Here is a 19,993-nt window from a genome sequence, read left to right on the forward strand (position 1 = left end):
ATATATATATATATATCAATTAAACATATCAAACATATAAGTGATGAATTGTATTTCCATCAGTATTTTGACCATTTCTATATATTCCTTTTTAATATTTTTTAGATTATTTTTATTATATTGTATTTTGTTTTGCAGTGGTTCATGGCTAGAAATATCCATATATGCCACAGAAAGAAAACTAAAAACAGACTGAAAGCCCACAACTCTTTTATTCTTAAATATCTTTCCAAGAAAAATAGGACACGAGAAAGTTTCTTACTTCACAGCTGTTTCCTCGGCGACCTCCATGGAAACGGTCATCATTCCGGCAGACTCACCTCCGGCGGTACTCACACATTCGGCTTCATCAGTAATCTACAACACACATCCACACAAAATAAGCCACTCACAGGAGCAATCCTGCCTTCCGGACCGGACCCAGCCGTCACGACACATCACACTCACTCAAACGCACACCTGCTCACCTGCTGATCCTCCCATAGTATCTCCACTGCTTTCTGACCCGGTTTGGGTTGCCATGGTTCCAGGGTGGGCGGAGCTTGAGTAGTGGTGGGGACTGTGGTTGGCTGGAACACTTGAGTGGTGGTCGCAGGTGTGGCGGGCGTGGCAGGTGTGGCATGTTCCGGGACAAGGCTCTCGGCGAGGTCCCAGGTGGACTCGGACAGGTCAAAGGTCAAGGTAGGCAGGTCACACCGAACCCCGCTGTAACCCTCGCTGCACTCGCACACAAACCCATCCCCCTCGCCGTCCTGGCTACAGTTGCCATGGAGACAGGGGCTGCTGGCGCATGGATCTGCAAAAAACTGCACCCGATAAAAACAACAAGAATGAGAGATGAAAACTGCATCATATTATCAAACATTTTAAATCGCTCCAGTCACACAGAACAGCAGCGAACTATCCAGTTTTCTTTTCAGGCAAACATCTATCGACTAACAATCACTTGGCCTGAATAATGAGAACTGAGAGCAATTAATATACTGAAATCACAGACGAGCACCGTTATAAAAATGAACAATAGCAATAGAGCCGTCCCGCTCTGCCCGCAGGAACACCTGCACCAGAATCTACAGTGCTAATTCCTTTATCTTAAAATTATGTAGTGATATTGATCCAATTACTCTAATTATGCTCCATTTCCTTTGGCAGGGACATGCCTTCTTCCCAAGAGATAAAGTAGGACTTATATGTGCCATATTTTTGCATGTGTTCATCTGTAAGCTATTTATACTCCCTACTGTGTGTGTTGGCATTACATAAGTAATCTAACATAAAATGCTTCTACTGGATAATAGATGATATCAAGGATAATCAACAACATATGGCCGCTGAGTTAAAATAGCTTTTCCGTATATATAAGGATTTCTCTGTAGTACTGAATCAACATTATCAGGCCCAAAATAACAAATACATGTTAGTAATTACTGTAAAATCTACAAACTATCATTCATTGAGAAAAGCATGCCTGTGGCAAAATGACTTTATGATGCTTTTTGCATGTTTTGTGTCACGTTAAAAATGAAATGTCAGTGAGTGGTGCTAAAAGCATGTTCAGGCTTATCTGAAACAGATAGAAGTGAATCTGGCAATGTTTTATAACAATGTTGTATGTATTCTGAAATTAAATGTTCGTTGAGTGGTGCTAAATAGTCAATGCTCTGATGCAATTCTACATTAAACCCGACCTTAAACCTAACCATTAAGTGTCAACAAAAGCAAACCTGAGATAAAAACACATTTGCTGATGCAACCATGCCATTTTAGCTTGCTTGAGTTCTTTTATTGTGATTTGTGTTTCACAGAACTCGTACCCGAGTACTTTGTATTACAAATCTAATGCTGTACCAGGTGCGCTAACAAGCAAGTTTACAACATCATAAAAGCCATACAAATGGAGCTGGACTGGTTATGTGACGCAAATGTCAAAATGTTTTGGTTTACAAATCATACACTATGGTAAAAGTGTTTTGAGATCATGAAACTGCACAAAAATAAGTCTTTATTAATAACTAATCTGCCACATCATCATGATTTGTGTAAAAAGGAATGAACATTTATGTTGTTTTACTGCTACTAGTGATAATTTCAGAAATTTCAGTGAAATGCATGTATAGGTATGTTTTTGTAGTTTTGCAGAAATATAGGTAGTAGAGCCATGCTTTGATATCATAGTCATATTACTGTAAACAATTATGGTGTAAATAACTACCTGGTCTCATGGCATTTACGTACCTGGGTGCACTTTTTAGCGTGACATGAAATACGTACCAATAAGTACATATCACTGCAGTTTCCAAAATAAATTAACACTTTCACACAAATTTACAGAGTTGCGATTAATAAAGAGTAATTTTCGCACAATTACTTGAAGAATATCATGCTATGACTTCAAAACAATATTAATATGCTGGGAGATTTGAAAACTGATGCTTTTGAATGTTAGCATCGCACACATCCAGCTTCATATCTATGGGTTTTCATACATGACAAGTTTGTTCGGTAGCTCACGGAGTATGAAGACGGATTTAGGAGACGAGAAGCACCGGTTCAAATCCTGTGTAACTACGGTTCGACAAAGCAGTTAAAATCTGCGTAAAAGGAAGTTCAAATGGCACAGTTGCATCAGCTAATACCTTTTTATATCAGTTTTGCATTTGTTAACACTATCGGGTAGGTTTAGGGCTGGATTTGGTGTAGGGCATATTTCCAACACGATAGAGCATTAACCTTTAGCGACAGTCCCCGGATATTTGATTTCTGAACCGCCGCAATACGTATCTGAAGCAACATAATAAAAAAACAGCAATATGTACCAATATCTACGTAATAAAAATGTGCCAGGGTTTACATATTGAACCTGTGTTTTAGCGCCACTCAGTGGACATTTCTATTTGAAACTGCGGCGAAACGTGCAGCAAGGTACGTAAAACGGTGTCGCACAAAAAGTGCGCAGAGGTACGTATTTTTATGAGACCAGGTTGGTAAATAAAGTGTAACTAAGCCCTTTTAGGCTGCACATGAGATGTTATGTCCTTCTTCACATCTGTCCCTCAAGCCCCGTTATTAAGCTAATCAACTTACTGGCAATCACAGAGGCACATCTGAAGTGCACTACAGTACTTCCGCTGCACATGTTGAGGGCTACATGTTAGAGGCTCTCCTTGATCTCACCAGCCACAATTATGTTTTCACATCAGATGAGGAAAAAAAAAAAAAAACTATACGGTCATCTGAATTCTTAATGTGACTTGTGGGCGTTTCTTCAACTAGGGGCACTTTTAGCCTTGTGAAGTTGAATTAAAAAAAACTTTTCAAAAGTCACATACCACAGTCTCATAAGTTTAAATAATTTGTCTAGTTTTGAGGTCTGTAAGAGGACAAACTTAGATTACAAGAGAAATTGTTAATATTTTAAATTTTTCTGACCTGCAATAAACAAATGTCATTTCCACCACATCTCGATATACAGCTGTTATTTAAATATAGAATAACTTATGCCACTCAAGAATTGTCTAAGATCATTTTTGTAACTAGTTTTACCACAATGTACAATAATTATACATTAGTCAATGAGATAAATTAACTGCCCTAAGGACCAAATGCTGAACTGTACACCTGTCACACTCTGAAATTTAATATTGGTTTGGGTAAGAGCTTATTAGAAAATAAATAACATGAATTTTTATATAAAGTAGAGCATGATCTTGTAAATTGTGGATACATTTTAAATGTGTCATGAGAACTTTAAATATTTTTAAAAATGTGTGGTGATGGAAATGACAGGGTGGTGGTGGAAATGACAATTAATTAACATGAATGTAGAGAAACAGAAGAGATATTTATTGGAAAAAGTCTTAAACTCACACTCATTAAACTCAATTCACAAAGTCATTAAACATTAATTGTACTTTGTAACCATAAATGTAATTTCCACCACAGAGGCAGTGTGGTGGAAATGACATTTTTGTAGTTTGTGAAAAAAAAAACAAAGGAAGATAGCTTCACTGATTAGCTTTGGATTAATACTTAACATTTCATGTATGCAAAATACTTGTCAGGGAACACAGACTCAGACAGATGGTCAGTAATAAAAACCCACAACGGGTGTATTTATTGACAATCAACATTCAGCAGGATGATAAGGGTGTTAGGAGACAGACGAGACTCTGGAGGGAATGCTAATTGGATTACCAGACTTGGAGATTACACACACAGCACGTAGAGGTAAGTATTGGGATCCAGGAGCAGGGGAAACAGGTGAGTGACGGAGAATGTTCTAGAAGATCGTTGGAGACGAAGTACAATCCTTGTAAGGAGAGAATTCACACTTGGTGAGTAGAATAGCGTTAGCATCTGTGATCCACGAGGGAGACCAGACAATGAGTGAGTGCTGGGTGCGTGCATGTGTGTGCTGATGATTACGTGACAGGTGTGGCTGATTAGTATTCGAGTTATTGGGAGCGTTGAGTGGTGGTGGAGCCTCTTGTAACCATGACTGGCATCTGCTATTTCTTTGTCCAGGGACCACTGAAATGGACTTACGATGAGTTCCGGTTTCAAGATGGTCTCAGGGTATTCAGGAGGTTCTTCGGGAGCATGAAGACGGGAGAGTGCATCCGCTTTTGAGTTCTTGGTCCCTGGATGATAGGTGATGGTAAAATCAAAGCGAGTAAAGAAAAGAGCCCATCTGGCCTGTCGGGGATTCAGGCGTTTGGCGTCTCTGAGGTATTCGAGGTTACAATGATCAGTGAGAACCTCAAACGGATGCAGGGCCCCTTCAAGCCAGTACCTACATTCCTCCAGAGCGAGCTTGATAGCAAGGAGCTCCCTGTTGCCGGTATCATAGTTCTGCTCCGCCGGGGATAACTTTTTGGAGAAGGCGGCACATGGGCTTGTTCTTGAGAAAGTTGGTAAGTGGAGAGGTGACTGAGCTGTAGTTCTGGATGAATCATCTGTAGAAATTGGAGAAACCTAGGAACCTTTGGAGTTCTTTGACTGTTGTGGGAATGGGCCAGGTCTTGATGGCTTCCACCTTCCTCTCGTCCATCTTGATTCCTTTGGGACTGATGTCATACCCGAGGAACTGGATCGAAGTTTGATGAAAAGCACACTTCTCAGCTTTGAGGAAGAGCTGGTGTTCGTGGAGCCGCTGTAAGACCTCAGAAACGTGGTGGCGATGGTTGGCCTCGTTCTGGGAGTATATCAGGATGTTATCTATATAGACCAAGACTAAACGGTGGAGATAATCCCGGAACACCTCATTCATGTAACCTTGGAATACGGAGGGGGCGTTGACGAGTCCATATGGCATCACAAGGTACTCATAGTGGCCAGTAGGGGTGACAAAAGCCGTCTTCCACTCGTCCCCCTCACGTATTCGAATGAGGTTGTATGCACTTCTGAGGTCAAGCTTGGTAAAGATCCAGGCTCTGCGGAGTTGTTCCAAGGCTGCTGGGACGAGAGGAAGGGGATAACGGAACTTGACTGTGATACGATTTAATGCCCTGTAATCAATGCAGGGCCGCAAGCCACCATCCTTTTTACCCACAAAGAAGCTGGATGCAGCAGGGGAGGTAGATGGACGGACGGATGTAACCCTGTTGAAGTGCTTCTTCAATATACTCCTCCATGGCCTTCTGCTCGGGGTTGGAGAGAGGATAGATTTTACCTCTGGGCACTGGTTGGTCAGGTAAGGTGTTAATGGCGCAGTCCCATGGTCGGTGAGGTGGTAAACGGGTGGCTCGTTTGTGGGAATATTCTGAGGGAGTCACTGAAAGTTTTTCTTTCAATGGATGTGGAGTTGAGAGATATAACAGGTGATGGTGACATAGGATGTTGCAGCAATGGAAAGCATCCGGGAAAGCAACTCTTACCCCACTTTAGGATGTCACCGGTGTTCCATGAGATGACAGGTGCATGGGAAACGAGCCATGGGCGCCCTAATACGACCCCAGCGGTGGAGTTTTCCAGAACCAGTAGATGGATTTCTTCGGTATGCAATTGTCCAACTTGAAGTTTAATTAGTCCGACCGAGTAACGGACCTTCCCTCGGCCGAGGGGACTGCCAGTTATTGACTGGAGTTGGTAATGAATGGTATTCACCTTTTTCTTGAGTAGTTGGTTGCAGACCTCTTCAGAGATGAAGTTACCGGCTGACCCGGAGTCGAGGAGAGCATATGCTGTAACTGAGTTACCGGGAACAGTGAGTTGAATCATAATGGTGAGTGGTTTTGTATTTAGGGAGGAATATGAAACCGTACTCACCAAAGGTCTAGGAGGACGGATGGGACATGTTTGAAGACGATGTCCATTCTGGCCACAATACAAGCACAAGCCCTGGGACAGCTAATGTTGACGTTCAGCGGCCGAAAGCCGAGTATGGTCCACTTGCATTGGTCCGGGTTCTGGAAAGCTGGGAGACTCTGGCTGGAGGAAATGGAGAGGAAATTTGGCACAAGTCACGCCCCATATATCCCTGGATGCGATTAGACACTCTAATGGCAAGTTGAATGAACTGTTCGAGCCCCATAGAGTCGTCGTATGCAGCGAGATGCAGCCTTAATGAAGGTTCCAAACCTTGCCGAAAAGTCGTCAGTAGGGAGCGTTCATTCCATCCACTTACTGCTGCGAGAGTTTGAAATCGAAGCGTGTAATTTTGAATCGAGCCCTTGCCTTGCTGCAGGTGATAGAGCTGTTCGCTGATGGTTCAGTCTCCAGCCGGACGTCCAAACACCTCACGGAAGTGGGTCATAAAGGAACTGAGTGATCGAGTTCTGGGACCATCTTGATGCCATAATGACTCTGCCCACTGGAGCGCTGATAACAGAGTGAGAATATATGAGATCTTAGCTCTTTCGGTGGGGAAGCGGTGAGGCTGCATCTTGAGGGCGAGCGAACATTGTAGGAGGAATCCATTGCATTCCTCCTCCAAGCCAGAGTAGGGCGCTGGGTTGACCATGGGACTGACGGTGTAGATCGGTGAAGAAGCTGAATTTGCAGGAGAACTGGGAAGAGGTGCTGGTGTGGGATTTGCAGGTATGGGATTAACAGGACTTTGCGGAGTGAGTCCACTAACTCCTGGAACGGATCGACACCCATGGGGTTCATGTTGATGTGGTCTGGTCTTCTGTCAGGGAACACAGACTCAGACAGATGGTCAGTAATAAAAACCCACAACAGGTGTATTTATTGACAATCGACGTTCAGTAGGATGATAAGGGTGTTAGGAGACAGACGAGACTCTGGAGGGAATGATAACTGGATTACCAGACTTGGAGACCACACACACAGCACGGAGAGGTAAATATTGGGATCCAGGAGCAGGGGAAACAGGTGAGTGACGGAGAATGTTCTAGAAGATCGTTGGAGACGAAGTACAATCCTTGGAAGGAGAGAATTCACACTTGGTGAGTAGAATAGCATTAGCATCTGTGATCCACGAGGGAGACCAGACAATGAGTGAGTGCTGGGTGCGTGCTTATATGTGTGTGCTGATGATTACGTGACAAGTGTGGCTGATTAGTATTCGGGTGATTGGGAGCGTTGAGTGGTGGTGGAGCCTAGTGTAACCGTGACAATACTCTTATTTAACTTAAAATTTTTAGCTTTTTAAAAACACCCTTGAAGGTACAGCATGTTTGGAAATTACGTAGAATAAATATATTAACTGATCAAGTTGTTGATGAAAATTTTAATTCCCTCCATGTCCAACATGTGCTCTGATGTCACTGAACATTTCCATAGAAACCACCTAAACAATCTTTCACATAAACTTTTTAAAGGGACATTACAGTGTTGTGGTGGAAATGTCACCAATACTGTGCGACAGCTATATTTTGTATAAAAAGTAATATTGATAGTGGTCTCACATTAAGTACTATAATGTATTTTAATTATTTTACTAGTGCTTAATTCAGGTACATTAATAGTTACTAGATAAGTCATATTTTTAAACTGCATTTTCATTGTTGAAGTTTAAAAGTCTGGGTGTGCGACAAGGAGAAAACAGTGATTTTGACACCTATAAGGAGGTTGAAAAGCATGAAAAATCATAATAGAAAGGTAGTAAAAAGTTTTTAAGGTGGTTTTATTGTTAGTTTGACAAAGAAAGAGGAATTTGTCCAAAAGTATATGTATTTTTAAAAAATATGACCAAAGAACATAAAAGTGCCCATAGTCTAAGAATCACCCTTATACTGTGTGTTTAAATGTTGTTGTAGATGAATCTGCAATGTCACTGTTCATCAAGTCCACTTGAGCTTTGACACCTGCAGCAGTTGATTCATTGATTTTTATTTTATATACAGTGGGGGGAAAAAGTATTTAGTCAGCCACCAATTCTGCAAGTTCTCCCACTTAAAAAGATGAGAGAGGCCTGTAATTTTCATCATAGGTATACCTCAACTATGAGAGACAAAATGAGAAAAAATTTTTTTTAAAGAATTTATTTGCAAATTATGGTGGAAAATAAGTATTTGGTCAATAACAAAATTGCATCTCAATACTTTGTTATATACCCTTTGTTGGCAATGACAGAGGTCAAATGTTTTCTGTAAGTCTTCACACACTGTTGCTGGTATTTTGGCCCATTTCCTCCATGCAGATCTCCTCTAGAGCAGTAATGTTTTGGGGCTGTCGCTGGGCAACACAGACTTCCAAAGATTTTCGATGGGGTTGAGATCTGGTGACTGGCTAGGCCACTCCAGGACCTTGAAGTGCTTCTTATGAAGCCACTCCTTCGTTGCCCGGGCGGTGTGTTTGGGATCATTGTCATGCTGAAAGACCCAGCCACGTTTCATCTTCAATGCCCTTGCTGATGGAAGGAGGTTTTCACTCAAAATCTCACGATACATGGCAACATTCATTCTTTCGTTTACACGGATCAGTCGTCCTGGTCCCTTTGCAGAAAAACAGCCCCAAAGCATGATGTTTCCACCCCCATGCTTCACAGTAGGTATGGTGTTCTTTGGATGCAACTCAGCATTCTTTCTCCTCCAAACACGACAAGTTGAGTTTTTACCAAAAAGTTATATTTTGGTTTCATCTGACCATATGACATTCTCCCAATCCTCTTCTGGATCATCCAAATGCTCTCTAGTAAACTTCAGACGGGCCCGGACATGTACTGGCTTAAGCAGGGGGACACGTCTGGCACTGCAAGATTTGAGTCCCTGGCGGCGCAGTGTGTTACTGATGGTAGCCTTTGTTACTTTGGTCCCAGCTCTCTGCAGGTCATTCACTAGGTCCCCCCATGTGGTTCTGGGATTTTTGCTCACAGTTCTTGTGATCATTTTGACCCCACGGGGTGAGATCTTGCGTGGAGCCCCAGATCGAGGGAGATTATCAGTGGTCTTGTATGTCTTCCATTTTCTAATAATTGCTCCCACAGTTGATTTCTTCACACCAAGCTGCTTACCTATTGCAGATTCAGTCTTCCTAGCCTGGTGCAGGTCTACAATTCTGTTTCTGGTGTCCTTTGACAGCTCTTTGGCCTTGGCCGTGGTGGAGTTTGGAGTTGGACTGTTTGAGGTTGTGGACAGGTGTCTTTTATACTGATCACGAGTTCAAACAGATGCCATTAATACAGGTAACGAGTGGAGGACAGAGGAGCCTCTTAAAGAAGAAGTTACAGGTCTGTGAGAGCCAGAAATCTTGCTTGTTTGTAGGTGACCAAATACTTATTTTACCGAGGAATTTACCAATTAATTCTTTAAAAATCCTACAATGTGATTTTCTGGATTTTTTTTCCTCATTTTGTCTCTCATAGTTGAGGTATACCTATGATGAAAATTACAGGCCTCTCTCATCTTTTTAAGTGGGAGAACTTGCACAATTGGTGGCTGACCAAATACTTTTTTGCCCCACTGTATATATATACATAGGCGTAAATCCCGGGGGGGACGGGGGGGACAGGATCCCCCTTATCTGAGGCTTGTCTCACCTAAAAATATCATTACAAGCGACTCTGTGTATTGAAAATAATATAATGGACATATACTTAAAATAATTGTGTGATTAGTAAAACAAAATAAACGCAAAAAAAACGTTTTAAGTTCAGAAATGTTTTGATTCCCCCCTCCCTTTCCTCACAGTGGTTTGGTCCACTGCCTGCTTTCCTTCTTTACCGATACACACACACTAGTCCGGTGAGAGAGAGCAAGTTAGTTATGTGTAAGTAGGCTGTCAAGGCTATTTTATTCTATTTAAACATCAGGTGAAATGATTATTTCTCTTTAATACAGATGATGCTGGATCATTAATAAATTAGTCATGACAAAAAAAGTATGACATCTGATGTATTTTCTATGAGCGATTATAAGGTTAACAAGCTTAATACCGTCACCCACTACAACTAACACAGCGATAAGCCTGTGTGTGAACTGATATTAGGCTAATATTGTAGACCTATGTGTTGGGTTTCGTTCAATATGATGTTAAGTGGCAGATCAGTGGGTTTAATGCAGTTTAATTAATGTGAAAGAGACATACTAGGTTTCAGACAAAACCTAAAATACTGTGGATGACGCAAAATAATAATTATAATATGACCGTGTGGTGAACCATGAACTCATATTTAAACACGGTCTCCATGCTATGTACACATGCTGTGTACACATATCTATCCTTTCAAGTACAATTTTGGCTGTATTATTTGTGTCCCCTTCAAAAATTGCTATTGAGAAATTTTACGTTTATTGTCAACACCCCCTACTATTAGATGAAATTTATGCCCCTGTATATATATATATATATATATATATATATATATATATATTAGGTGGCACGGTACGCGTAAATGTCGCTGTTTTAATATCATAATAGGCTTGTTTGAGATGAGCAAAATCTGCGCAGAACCGATCACCGTGAGATGCATGCCGGTTAGAAAAGTGTCCGAGTTATGTCCGCCTTGCTCTGATGTTATGCTGACGTGTGCCAAAAAACTCTTGTGACGGCTAGGCGGGTGTGTCGGATTGAGCAGTCGCTCTCCACCGACTGCGCTGATCAAAAGCATGATGGGAAACAACTGACTGACGACACAGCTTAATGCTCATTGGTTCAGACAACCGTGATGCTGCGTTCTCTTCTAAAATGTTTTTTTTAAAAATCTGATTCCATGCTATTATGTATTTAAATTGTGCATGAATATTCCCAAACACTATGACCGTGCGATCTCTGTGATTGTTGTCATATTTTCTATAAAAATCTAAAATACATGTATGTATACATGTATCCTTTCGTATGGAATTAAATAGCAAGCACTTTAAGTGTCTTGTTCATCATTTTTATATTCATATAAAAGCAACAGAACTGAAATCATATCATGTTTATCAGCAGCACAGCATATGAGTGAGAATAACGCGATATCCGCCTTTGATCTCGTAGGTATCTGTTCCACTTCGAGAGGTCAGAACTGTCCGTCTTGACTGCGTTTATTTCACTCCTCCTCTCACCGCAGCAGCCTACTCTCGTCTACATTTCAGGCGAGGCGAGGCGCATCTCAAACAAGCCTATTGTCTTTTTATTGTTGTTAGCATAACTGTTGCAAATGAACATACATTTTATATTTTAAAACGTTTTTAAAGTTTTTTTTTTTTTTTTTTTGCTATACTATATATAAAAACTAATATGTATACAACTTTTTAAAATATAAAATGTATATTTTTTTCATACCAGCGAATCTGCTGTGCTGTGTGCCGTGCTGCGTTGTCACGGGAACATCCCAGTTGAAGATTATGAGGAAATTAGATCGCTCCCTTTGCCAAGTGCATTCCAAACGACGGAATAATGGCACGCATGTGCCCTGTTCACTCTAAAGTTCCCACTCCAAGGGGATAGGGATGATCACTTCCATTTGGAATTTGCCCCGTGAACCGTGCCACCCCTAATGAATGATGTGTCAATATGAAGCTGAAGCATTCAGTTATGGTCAGTACAGGTGATTTTAGTTCAAGACATGAAATGATACATTTTTGTTCAGAACAAAACTGATTCATTTAAAAAAATTATGCTATTTTTAAAAAAACTAATGGATAATGGGGCAGATTTTATCCCACGAATCAAGAATCAGTGAGTTGTTTTTCTCCTGCTGCTCTAATCTGTGGTTCTCAATGGGTGGGTTGTGACCAAAAATTGGGTCACAGTTCTGTTCTTATACAGTAACTAACCTAAATACACATAATTCTCTACTCACCATATAACCATGCATTGTTAGGATTTACCATTTGTGAATAAATTACTATCCATTTGATTTTAAAGAGTTTTCAATTGACCGTATGCATTGACTTACAATTTTTTTTTTTTTTTTCATACTATGGAAGTCGATGGCTACCATCAGTTGTTTGGTTACCAAATATCTTCTTTTGTGTTCAGCAGAAGAATGAAACTCATACAGGTTTAGAACAAATGAGGTTGAGTAGCCTAAATTATGACAGAATTTTCATTTTTTGGTTGAACTAATTCTTTAAGGGATTTTTTATTAATCTTGGAACTAACTATTTAGGTCTCTTGTTATAGGACATCCAATGTATTATATGAATCTGGGTCCTAAAGAATTCATTCACAGGATCTCTCCCTGCATCACAGTCTACTGACGGAGAAAATTAAAAAGACCAGGAGGCCTACAATGAGAAAAAGGTAGGGCGGCCGAAAAAGGAAGCAGAAATAGTGTGGGGAGAAGAAAAGGTCATGGGTGAGAAAAATACCTTCAAAGTGCGAATCATTGGATGAAGCATTTACAGTATCAGTCTCTCACAATTCCCAACTTCCCAAGATATCTCACCAGACCTGCTCTCACCGACATTAACACGTCCCTGATCTTTGGCTTCTTCAATCTGATTTTAACAGAGAGCCTCCTGTAATGTGAAGAGTTGTGGACCTGGTGTTTATCTTATAGAGACGATGTTTCATTTTCTTTCACTGCGATTGAAGAAAGTATTTCAAAAACCTTTCAAAAACCCAAAAGGTTAGCTACACGTCATCTTGCAGCAAAGATCTCCACTTATTCTCTTTCCCTATTTTTAAAGGTCAAATTGCTACTAAATCATGCTGAAATGTCTCCTCGGACGTGAATAACAACTCATGGTCGCAAATTTGAAAAGGGTGAGCTTGTCTTCCTTATTCATACTGTAATTTAAAACAGAAGTGAAGTTTTATTATTGAGTTAAAATTAAGACATATTTGAATTCTGCACATTTCTATGATATAATAAAGCAAAACCGTACTAAAATAAATTCTCAAAAGCTGATTTATACATTTAACACTTTACTTAGATTATTATGTTTAAAATGGTTTTAAGAAAAAGCAAAAGGTCTTTTCATAAGATTTTTTATTTAGAATTAAATTTTAAAAAATTTCAAATTCCTATTGATTTTTATGCTTTTAACTTTTCACTTAGATAATTGTTAAAAATGATTACAAATTACATGTTAGGGCATTTTGTTTGCTATTTATTTTTATTATTATTATTATTTCATTTTGCATAATAGGATGAAAATGGTGTGAAACCAATTTATTGCTTACGTGTGGTATAGATCCAATATTTTCAAAGCAGTGTAATCATCTTTAAACCAAGTTTGGTCCCTGATCTGGTATCCAGCTGTCATTTTTTTGGAGAGAAATGTGAGGTTGGAGCATCTTGCACATGTGACACTTTTGTTGTTGTTTATGCAGGTAATTATGTATTTGTGCCATACCTGTTGACCTGGACAGCATGGCACTTTCTCAAAAGCGTAATCACAAATCCACTCAAAAAGAACAATGTATCTGTGTGCACATGTTTATGTTTTCAGGAAAGAGCACAGAAAGAACAAAATGTTTCTAACACACACACAAACACACACACACACACACACACTGCAATCTGACTATTACTAGAGAAAGTGAGAGAGAGTGTGTGTGACAGCTCATCCCTCACCATTCAACTGTATAATGATTATGAATTAATGAATTCTCCGGTTTTCTTTGAGAAAAGGAATAGTTTTCATTTATGAAAGTGTCTTTCAAGCAACATTCATCAAAGGCCAGGTATGAAATGGAAATGAAAGTGTAATTGGCTCATAGCCACTAAACATCAGAGGATGGCCTGAATGAATACTAACCAGCCTGCAGATGGAGGACACAGTTAACAGAGAAATACAAATACTTGGAGTTGCATCAGAAAAAAAATTGTTTACAGCAGCACGGGCCACAAAGGATTCATGTTTACTTACATTAAAGGTCGAACGAAATGAGATTCAACTCATTAGCGCTATCTGATGCAGAAGTGGAAAATCTTTCTCTGGGGTATTAATGCAGAACGCAATTTTATTCAATGTCATGGCTACATAATAACACACGTACATGCACTCAAAGCCAGGCATCACTGGCAATGACATTTATTAATGCAGCACGTTCTGAAAGGCAGGTAGGAAGAGCAGATGTGCCACCAATTAACCAGCCAGATGAGGCCACATCAGTGCAGAAGAGCTGCTGAATTACAGATTCTTTGGAAAAATTGACTTATTTGTGTTTCTAAACGAGGCAAGACTAAATAGGCGAGATCAATGTTCCCAATTCAACATCATTATAACAAATAGCTACTTTCCCAGAAGCTCTTAGAATGTGAAGTTGGTCTTACCATACTGGTAATGCATGTTTGCTGGATCTAAATTCTGTTGAATTAGACTTGGCATCTGTTTAATGGGATTTTCTAGAAACTACTCATGTTTAACATTAGGAATTATGACGCATGAGGAGGAAGTTAAAGGGTTAGCGATTCTGAGAAAAAAAAAAGTACACTCGCAATGACCTTTTTTTATTTTTTTGCTTTTTATTTTAATTTCTGTATGATTTTGTGTCGTCTGTGAAACACAAATGTAGATGTTTAGCAGAATGTCTAGGTTGCACTCTACAAAAAAATAGGTAATATATACTGTGAAGTATGGAGGCCTGCACATGACATGCAGGAGAAAAATTTAAATCGTGTGCAAAATATAATAATTTGTTCTCTTGTTTTACTAAATCATGTTCACAACATCACAACGGAATTACGTGATATACAGTTGCAATTGCGAGTTATAAACGTACAGTTATAACCTTTTCCTTGCAATTCTTACTTTTTCCCTTGCAATTCTGACTTCTGATGTGATATAAACCCACAATTATGAGTTATAAAGTCCAAATATATAAGGCTAGAATTGTGAGTTTATCTCTTGCAATTCTGTTTTTATACCACACAATTGCGACTTTATATCATGTAATTCTGAGAAAAAATAAATAAAATCTGAATTGCAAGATATAACCTCGCAATTGAGAGAAGAACGTGTTTACATGCAAGTAAACAAATTATTATATTGGGCCGTGCACACAATTTATTTAAACCGAAGTAACAAGTTAGTAAGTTGTGCGCACGATTTACTATTTTTTTCCCCTGCATGTCACGTGCGGGACTCCATAGTGAAGCTCCAAAAGCATCATAAAAGTAGTTCATTTGACTTGTGCACTCAATTCCAAATCATCGCTGAAAAACTTTGAGATCTCATTCTCATTTGTGCACATTTAAAACTTGTGCTTCAAGGTCATGCTCCTCAAACAAAGCTATCATATGACTTCAGAAACATAATAGCACACAAGTCACATGGACTACTTTTATGGTGTTTTTAGTGCGCTTTCTTTGAATGGAAAAGAGCAGTGTGTGCATTAATCTCTGCTAAATATCTCCCTTTGTGTTTCACAGAAGAAATAAAGTCATGTAGGTTTGGAACAACATGAAGGAGAGCAATTTTTAACAACAACTTTTTTTAATGTCCTCATATTTAGTGCTCTCTCAGCTCTCGGTTCTCCTGAAATCCCTCTCTATATGTACCTCTGAGCCTTTGATGTCCTCCAAAATATCTATCTATCTATCTATCTATCTATCTATCTATCTATCTATCTATCCTTTTACCCCTTCAATTCTCATTTTATTCATTTATTCTACCCACAAATCCTACTTTAATGAGACTCACACTCTCACAGGCTCACAAGTCTACATACAGCTAGTGTGAGTCCTCAATTTTTCAAAGATGAAAGCTTTGTAGAAACAATGGTCAGTCCAGCTCTCTCTTTAATATTAATCATTAATGAATTCCCCGTTGCTGATTAACAAGCTGGAATCAAAGCCAAAAGACCAAAGAGGAGAGAAAAAAAACACGATGACCCTTAAAATAAGTATCCCTGGCGATATGACCAGCAAACAGATCTACGGTTTCTAAGTATGCATTCACCTACTGTAGTAAGAAAGTGACTGTGCACATCCAAAAACACATACATCCTTCTCTTTCTCCTTCTAAACACGAGTTCTCAGAAAGGACAGGTGACTCATACACAATCACTCTGCGTCAAATGCTGGTTAAGAGGTTAAGTGAGCTCCTCAAGGGCAAAAAGTCTACTAACATATCAAATCATTCCAGTTCATCTCTTCAATTTCATAAAAACATGTGATTCTGCTGCATCACATACATCCAGTAACATCAGCAGCCTTTAATGAAGTTCGGAAAAATGGCTGTCTCATTACAGGGTGACTGAAGAACACCAGCCTTGCCTGGGGAAATGGAACACTGAGTGACATCACAATGACTTCAAGCCTTGTCGACCAATCGTGGGGAACTTGTCAATGCATAAACCAATTGCGCAGCAGCATCCTTTCTGGCTGCATTGGGGGAGATGTAAATGAGCAGTATGACGTCACGGGACACAGGTTTAGACGCAAGCTTTAACTAAGGTTGAGGAAAGGACAGGACACCGTGGTGCCATGCAGAAAGATGCATCTTCTACTCACTTGAGAGGAAATACCAATGAGATGCAACCGCATACAATGTCTTAACTTCTTGAGTGCCACCTGTTGTCCAGTGAATATACAGTACATGTGCACACAGTGAGGCAGCTCTTCTGTGAATCTTTGTTCTGGATCCAGCAAAGCATTGGTGTTATTTAGGTCAGAAGCCCTAATTGTGTCTAGCTGTGCTACTCGCATTCAGGCTTTGTTCCCATTAGTGTATTAACTCTGGTGTGCGTCTACAGCCAATAAACAACAAATCTGTGGCTAATACCCTCACCCTTTCCCTAAGGGAATTTAAGCACATATGAGCATGAGCTGCAAAATAAATAAATAAAATGTAGTGTTATTGTTGTGTCGCTGACATACTTTTATTTTTTTTTTCAAATATGTCTATATAGTATTCAGTCATTTTATTTACTAGTTTTAGTTTATTCGGTTTTTGGTTATTTTAATACTTCAGCTTAACTAAACAGAAATGAGAAATGTTGCTATCTAAAATAAAATAAGGTTACAGGTTTTTTTTTATATATATATATTTTATTTCAATTAAATGTATTATATTTAAAGTAACTATATATATATATATATATATATATATATATATATATATATATATATATATATATAAAATATATAACAATTTACTTGTAGAATATATCTTTGGATACATCTCATTGTAAAAGTTTCTTGTTTTCTGCATAAAACTAACATTTAGAAAGGTTTATTCTTACTAAGAAGAAAAACAATCATATGTAGAAAATAAACATTTTAAAGATATTTTCTGTGAAAACTATTTTGCAAGTAACTAATTTTTATTAGTATTTTTTATTATTATTTTAATGTAAATGTTTACTGTTTAAGTGAAAACAAGAAACAAGAAATATATTGTTTAAAGTTTTTTTTTGTTTATTTTAACTGATCCAGATTGGACCATCATCACACCACAATGCACCTGACTAGAGGTTGAAATAAAGCTTGCATAACCCATCACAGAAAGCCTCAGTGTCCCATAGTGGTTTGTTATAAAACAAAATGCATGCAAAGAGGTCAACGCTGCATACTTGCAATATGAATCAAAAAGGTGACAGACTGAGAATGATTTTTGCTGTGTTTGTGTAGCAATACACCACACATACCGCATATTCACATATCTAACTGCAAGACAAAAATTTATGCTGTGATCTTTACCTCTAACTCACACACACACACACACACACACACACACACTCAGAGCCGCCTCTCCTCTTCTCCTATCTGTTGCCACAGCAACGCAGCACTCTCCTTCACATCTCACCAACAGCACATGAGCTCCTACAGAGCTTTGACAGACACACGATTATCGTTGATGGTTTATTCACACCAACACGACTCTGCTCTCACCTCGCAGTTCTGTCCAGTGAAGCCCTGTCCGCAGATGCAGGTATAAGCCCAGAAGTCAGTCTGCATCTGTGTGCTCGGACTCTCCTCCATCTCTCCCACCCGACTACAGACGCCTCCGTTCAGACAGGGTCTGCCCTCGCAGGGGTCCGGCGGCGCGCTGGGGGCCTCGGTAGGGCCGGGGCTGGATGTTAGAGGGGTCCCGAGTCCATCCCTCACCCCGAGGATGAGGAGGAGAGGAAATATGTAGCACTGCATGAGAGCGGTCCGGATTTGGTTCTCTTTGCTCCTGCTCTGCATACGTTGCTGTGGAGAGCAGATCAATGGATTACAGTCGTTCGCTTGCGGCTGTGTGTGTGCGTGTGAGAGAGACAGAGAGAGGCGGTTTGCTGGACTGGAAGGTCTGCGTGTGTTTGAGGACGGGCGAGAGAGGAGCGGAGGGGAGTGACGACAGGTGACGACACACACGCTCCTCCTCTCAGTGTATTTCAGTGTGTTTCTGCTGTGTCAGTGGAGCTGAAGCTCTGCAACAACAGTCAGACACCTACACATTACACAGTCTCATCACTGAGAGTTTCTCACTGGATGCATGTAATTATATCCATCTCATGGCTAATAAATGGCATACATTAAAATTCTACATTATTTTGTTGGTATCACTTCAGGGTAGTGCACACATATTCACTATTAACTAAGAGTTTTGCCTAAAAAAACCTCCTATGTTTCTGCTTACTGATAATAATTAAGGTAGTTGTTGTAGTATTTATATGGTCCCACTTTATATTAGTTAAGGTGACCTTAACTACTATGTACTTACATCAAAAAATGTTAGGGACAGGTTTGGTGGTATGTATAGGTTTAAGGGTGGCTTAAGGTGTGACGGATGGGTCTGTAATTATAATTACTGTAATTACTGTAATTATAAATGTAATTACAGAAATTGCAAGATGTAATTACATGCAGGTATTTTTAAAACAAGTATAATGTGAAAACATGTATGTACACAACAAGTGCATTGTATCAAATTATTAATTTAAATGTAAGTACATAGTAGTTAAGGCCACCTAATATAAAGTGAAAGCAGTTATATTTAGGTACGGGGTATGATTAAGGGATCCAGAATATGGTCGTGTAGAATAAGGCATTAATATGTGCTTTATAAGTTCTAATAAACAGTACCAATACGGTAGTAAGCAACTAGTTAATTGTGAATAGTGTATATTCTAAAAATATTACCCACTTCACAATAAGGTTCCATTACTTTGCTTACATTACTTAACATGAACTAAAGATGATGCTCCTGAAGCATTTAGTAATCTCAGTTAATGGTAATGTTATTGTTAATATCTAAGCTAACATTAACTAAAAATGAACAGTTTAATAATGCTACCAAAGATGAATAAATGCTGTAAAAATGTATTATCCATTGATAGTTAATGTTAAAATATATTAAGTGATGTTAACTGATGGGACCTTATTTGTTTCCATTTTGACTAAATTAATTTAAAATAAAACAAGAAATCGTTTTAACTTCTACAAGTAAATTTAGGAATCACAACACTGTAATGTACTGTATAACAAATGGATATTAATTTTGAGACTTGTTAAAAATGACATTAATCAGAGTTAATACATAATCAGTGTTTTTGAAGATTAACTTAAGGTGAATGTCACATAACTGCAAAGATAATCTAAACACAAAAAATATGCAGTAAAAATGAGTAAGAAAATATTGACCAGTGTTATATTAGTATTATCAGCATTAAATTTTATTTTATTTTTATATTTTCAGGTTTCCTTTTAAATTTCAGTAATTTT

At 39.0% G+C, this 19,993-nt stretch overlaps 1 protein-coding gene across 1 annotated transcript in view; it reads right to left on the reverse strand.

The window, feature by feature from the left end:
* The window catches only part of dner (delta/notch-like EGF repeat containing), a 44,493-nt gene extending 25,908 nt beyond the window's left edge, over positions 1-18,585 (reverse strand). Inside the window, exons 1-3 of the mRNA XM_058750581.1 lie at positions 18,179-18,585; positions 468-806; positions 263-357 (exon numbers count right to left, since the gene is read on the reverse strand). Of these exons, the coding sequence (XP_058606564.1) occupies positions 263-357; positions 468-806; positions 18,179-18,475 (731 nt within the window). The 5' untranslated portion in view covers positions 18,476-18,585. The remainder of the gene's footprint in view (positions 1-262; positions 358-467; positions 807-18,178) is intronic.
* Positions 18,586-19,993: the final 1,408 nt, after the last annotated feature.

The sequence above is a fragment of the Onychostoma macrolepis genome, chromosome 18 (assembly GCF_012432095.1).
Source record: "Onychostoma macrolepis isolate SWU-2019 chromosome 18, ASM1243209v1, whole genome shotgun sequence".
Taxonomy (NCBI): domain Eukaryota; kingdom Metazoa; phylum Chordata; class Actinopteri; order Cypriniformes; family Cyprinidae; genus Onychostoma; species Onychostoma macrolepis.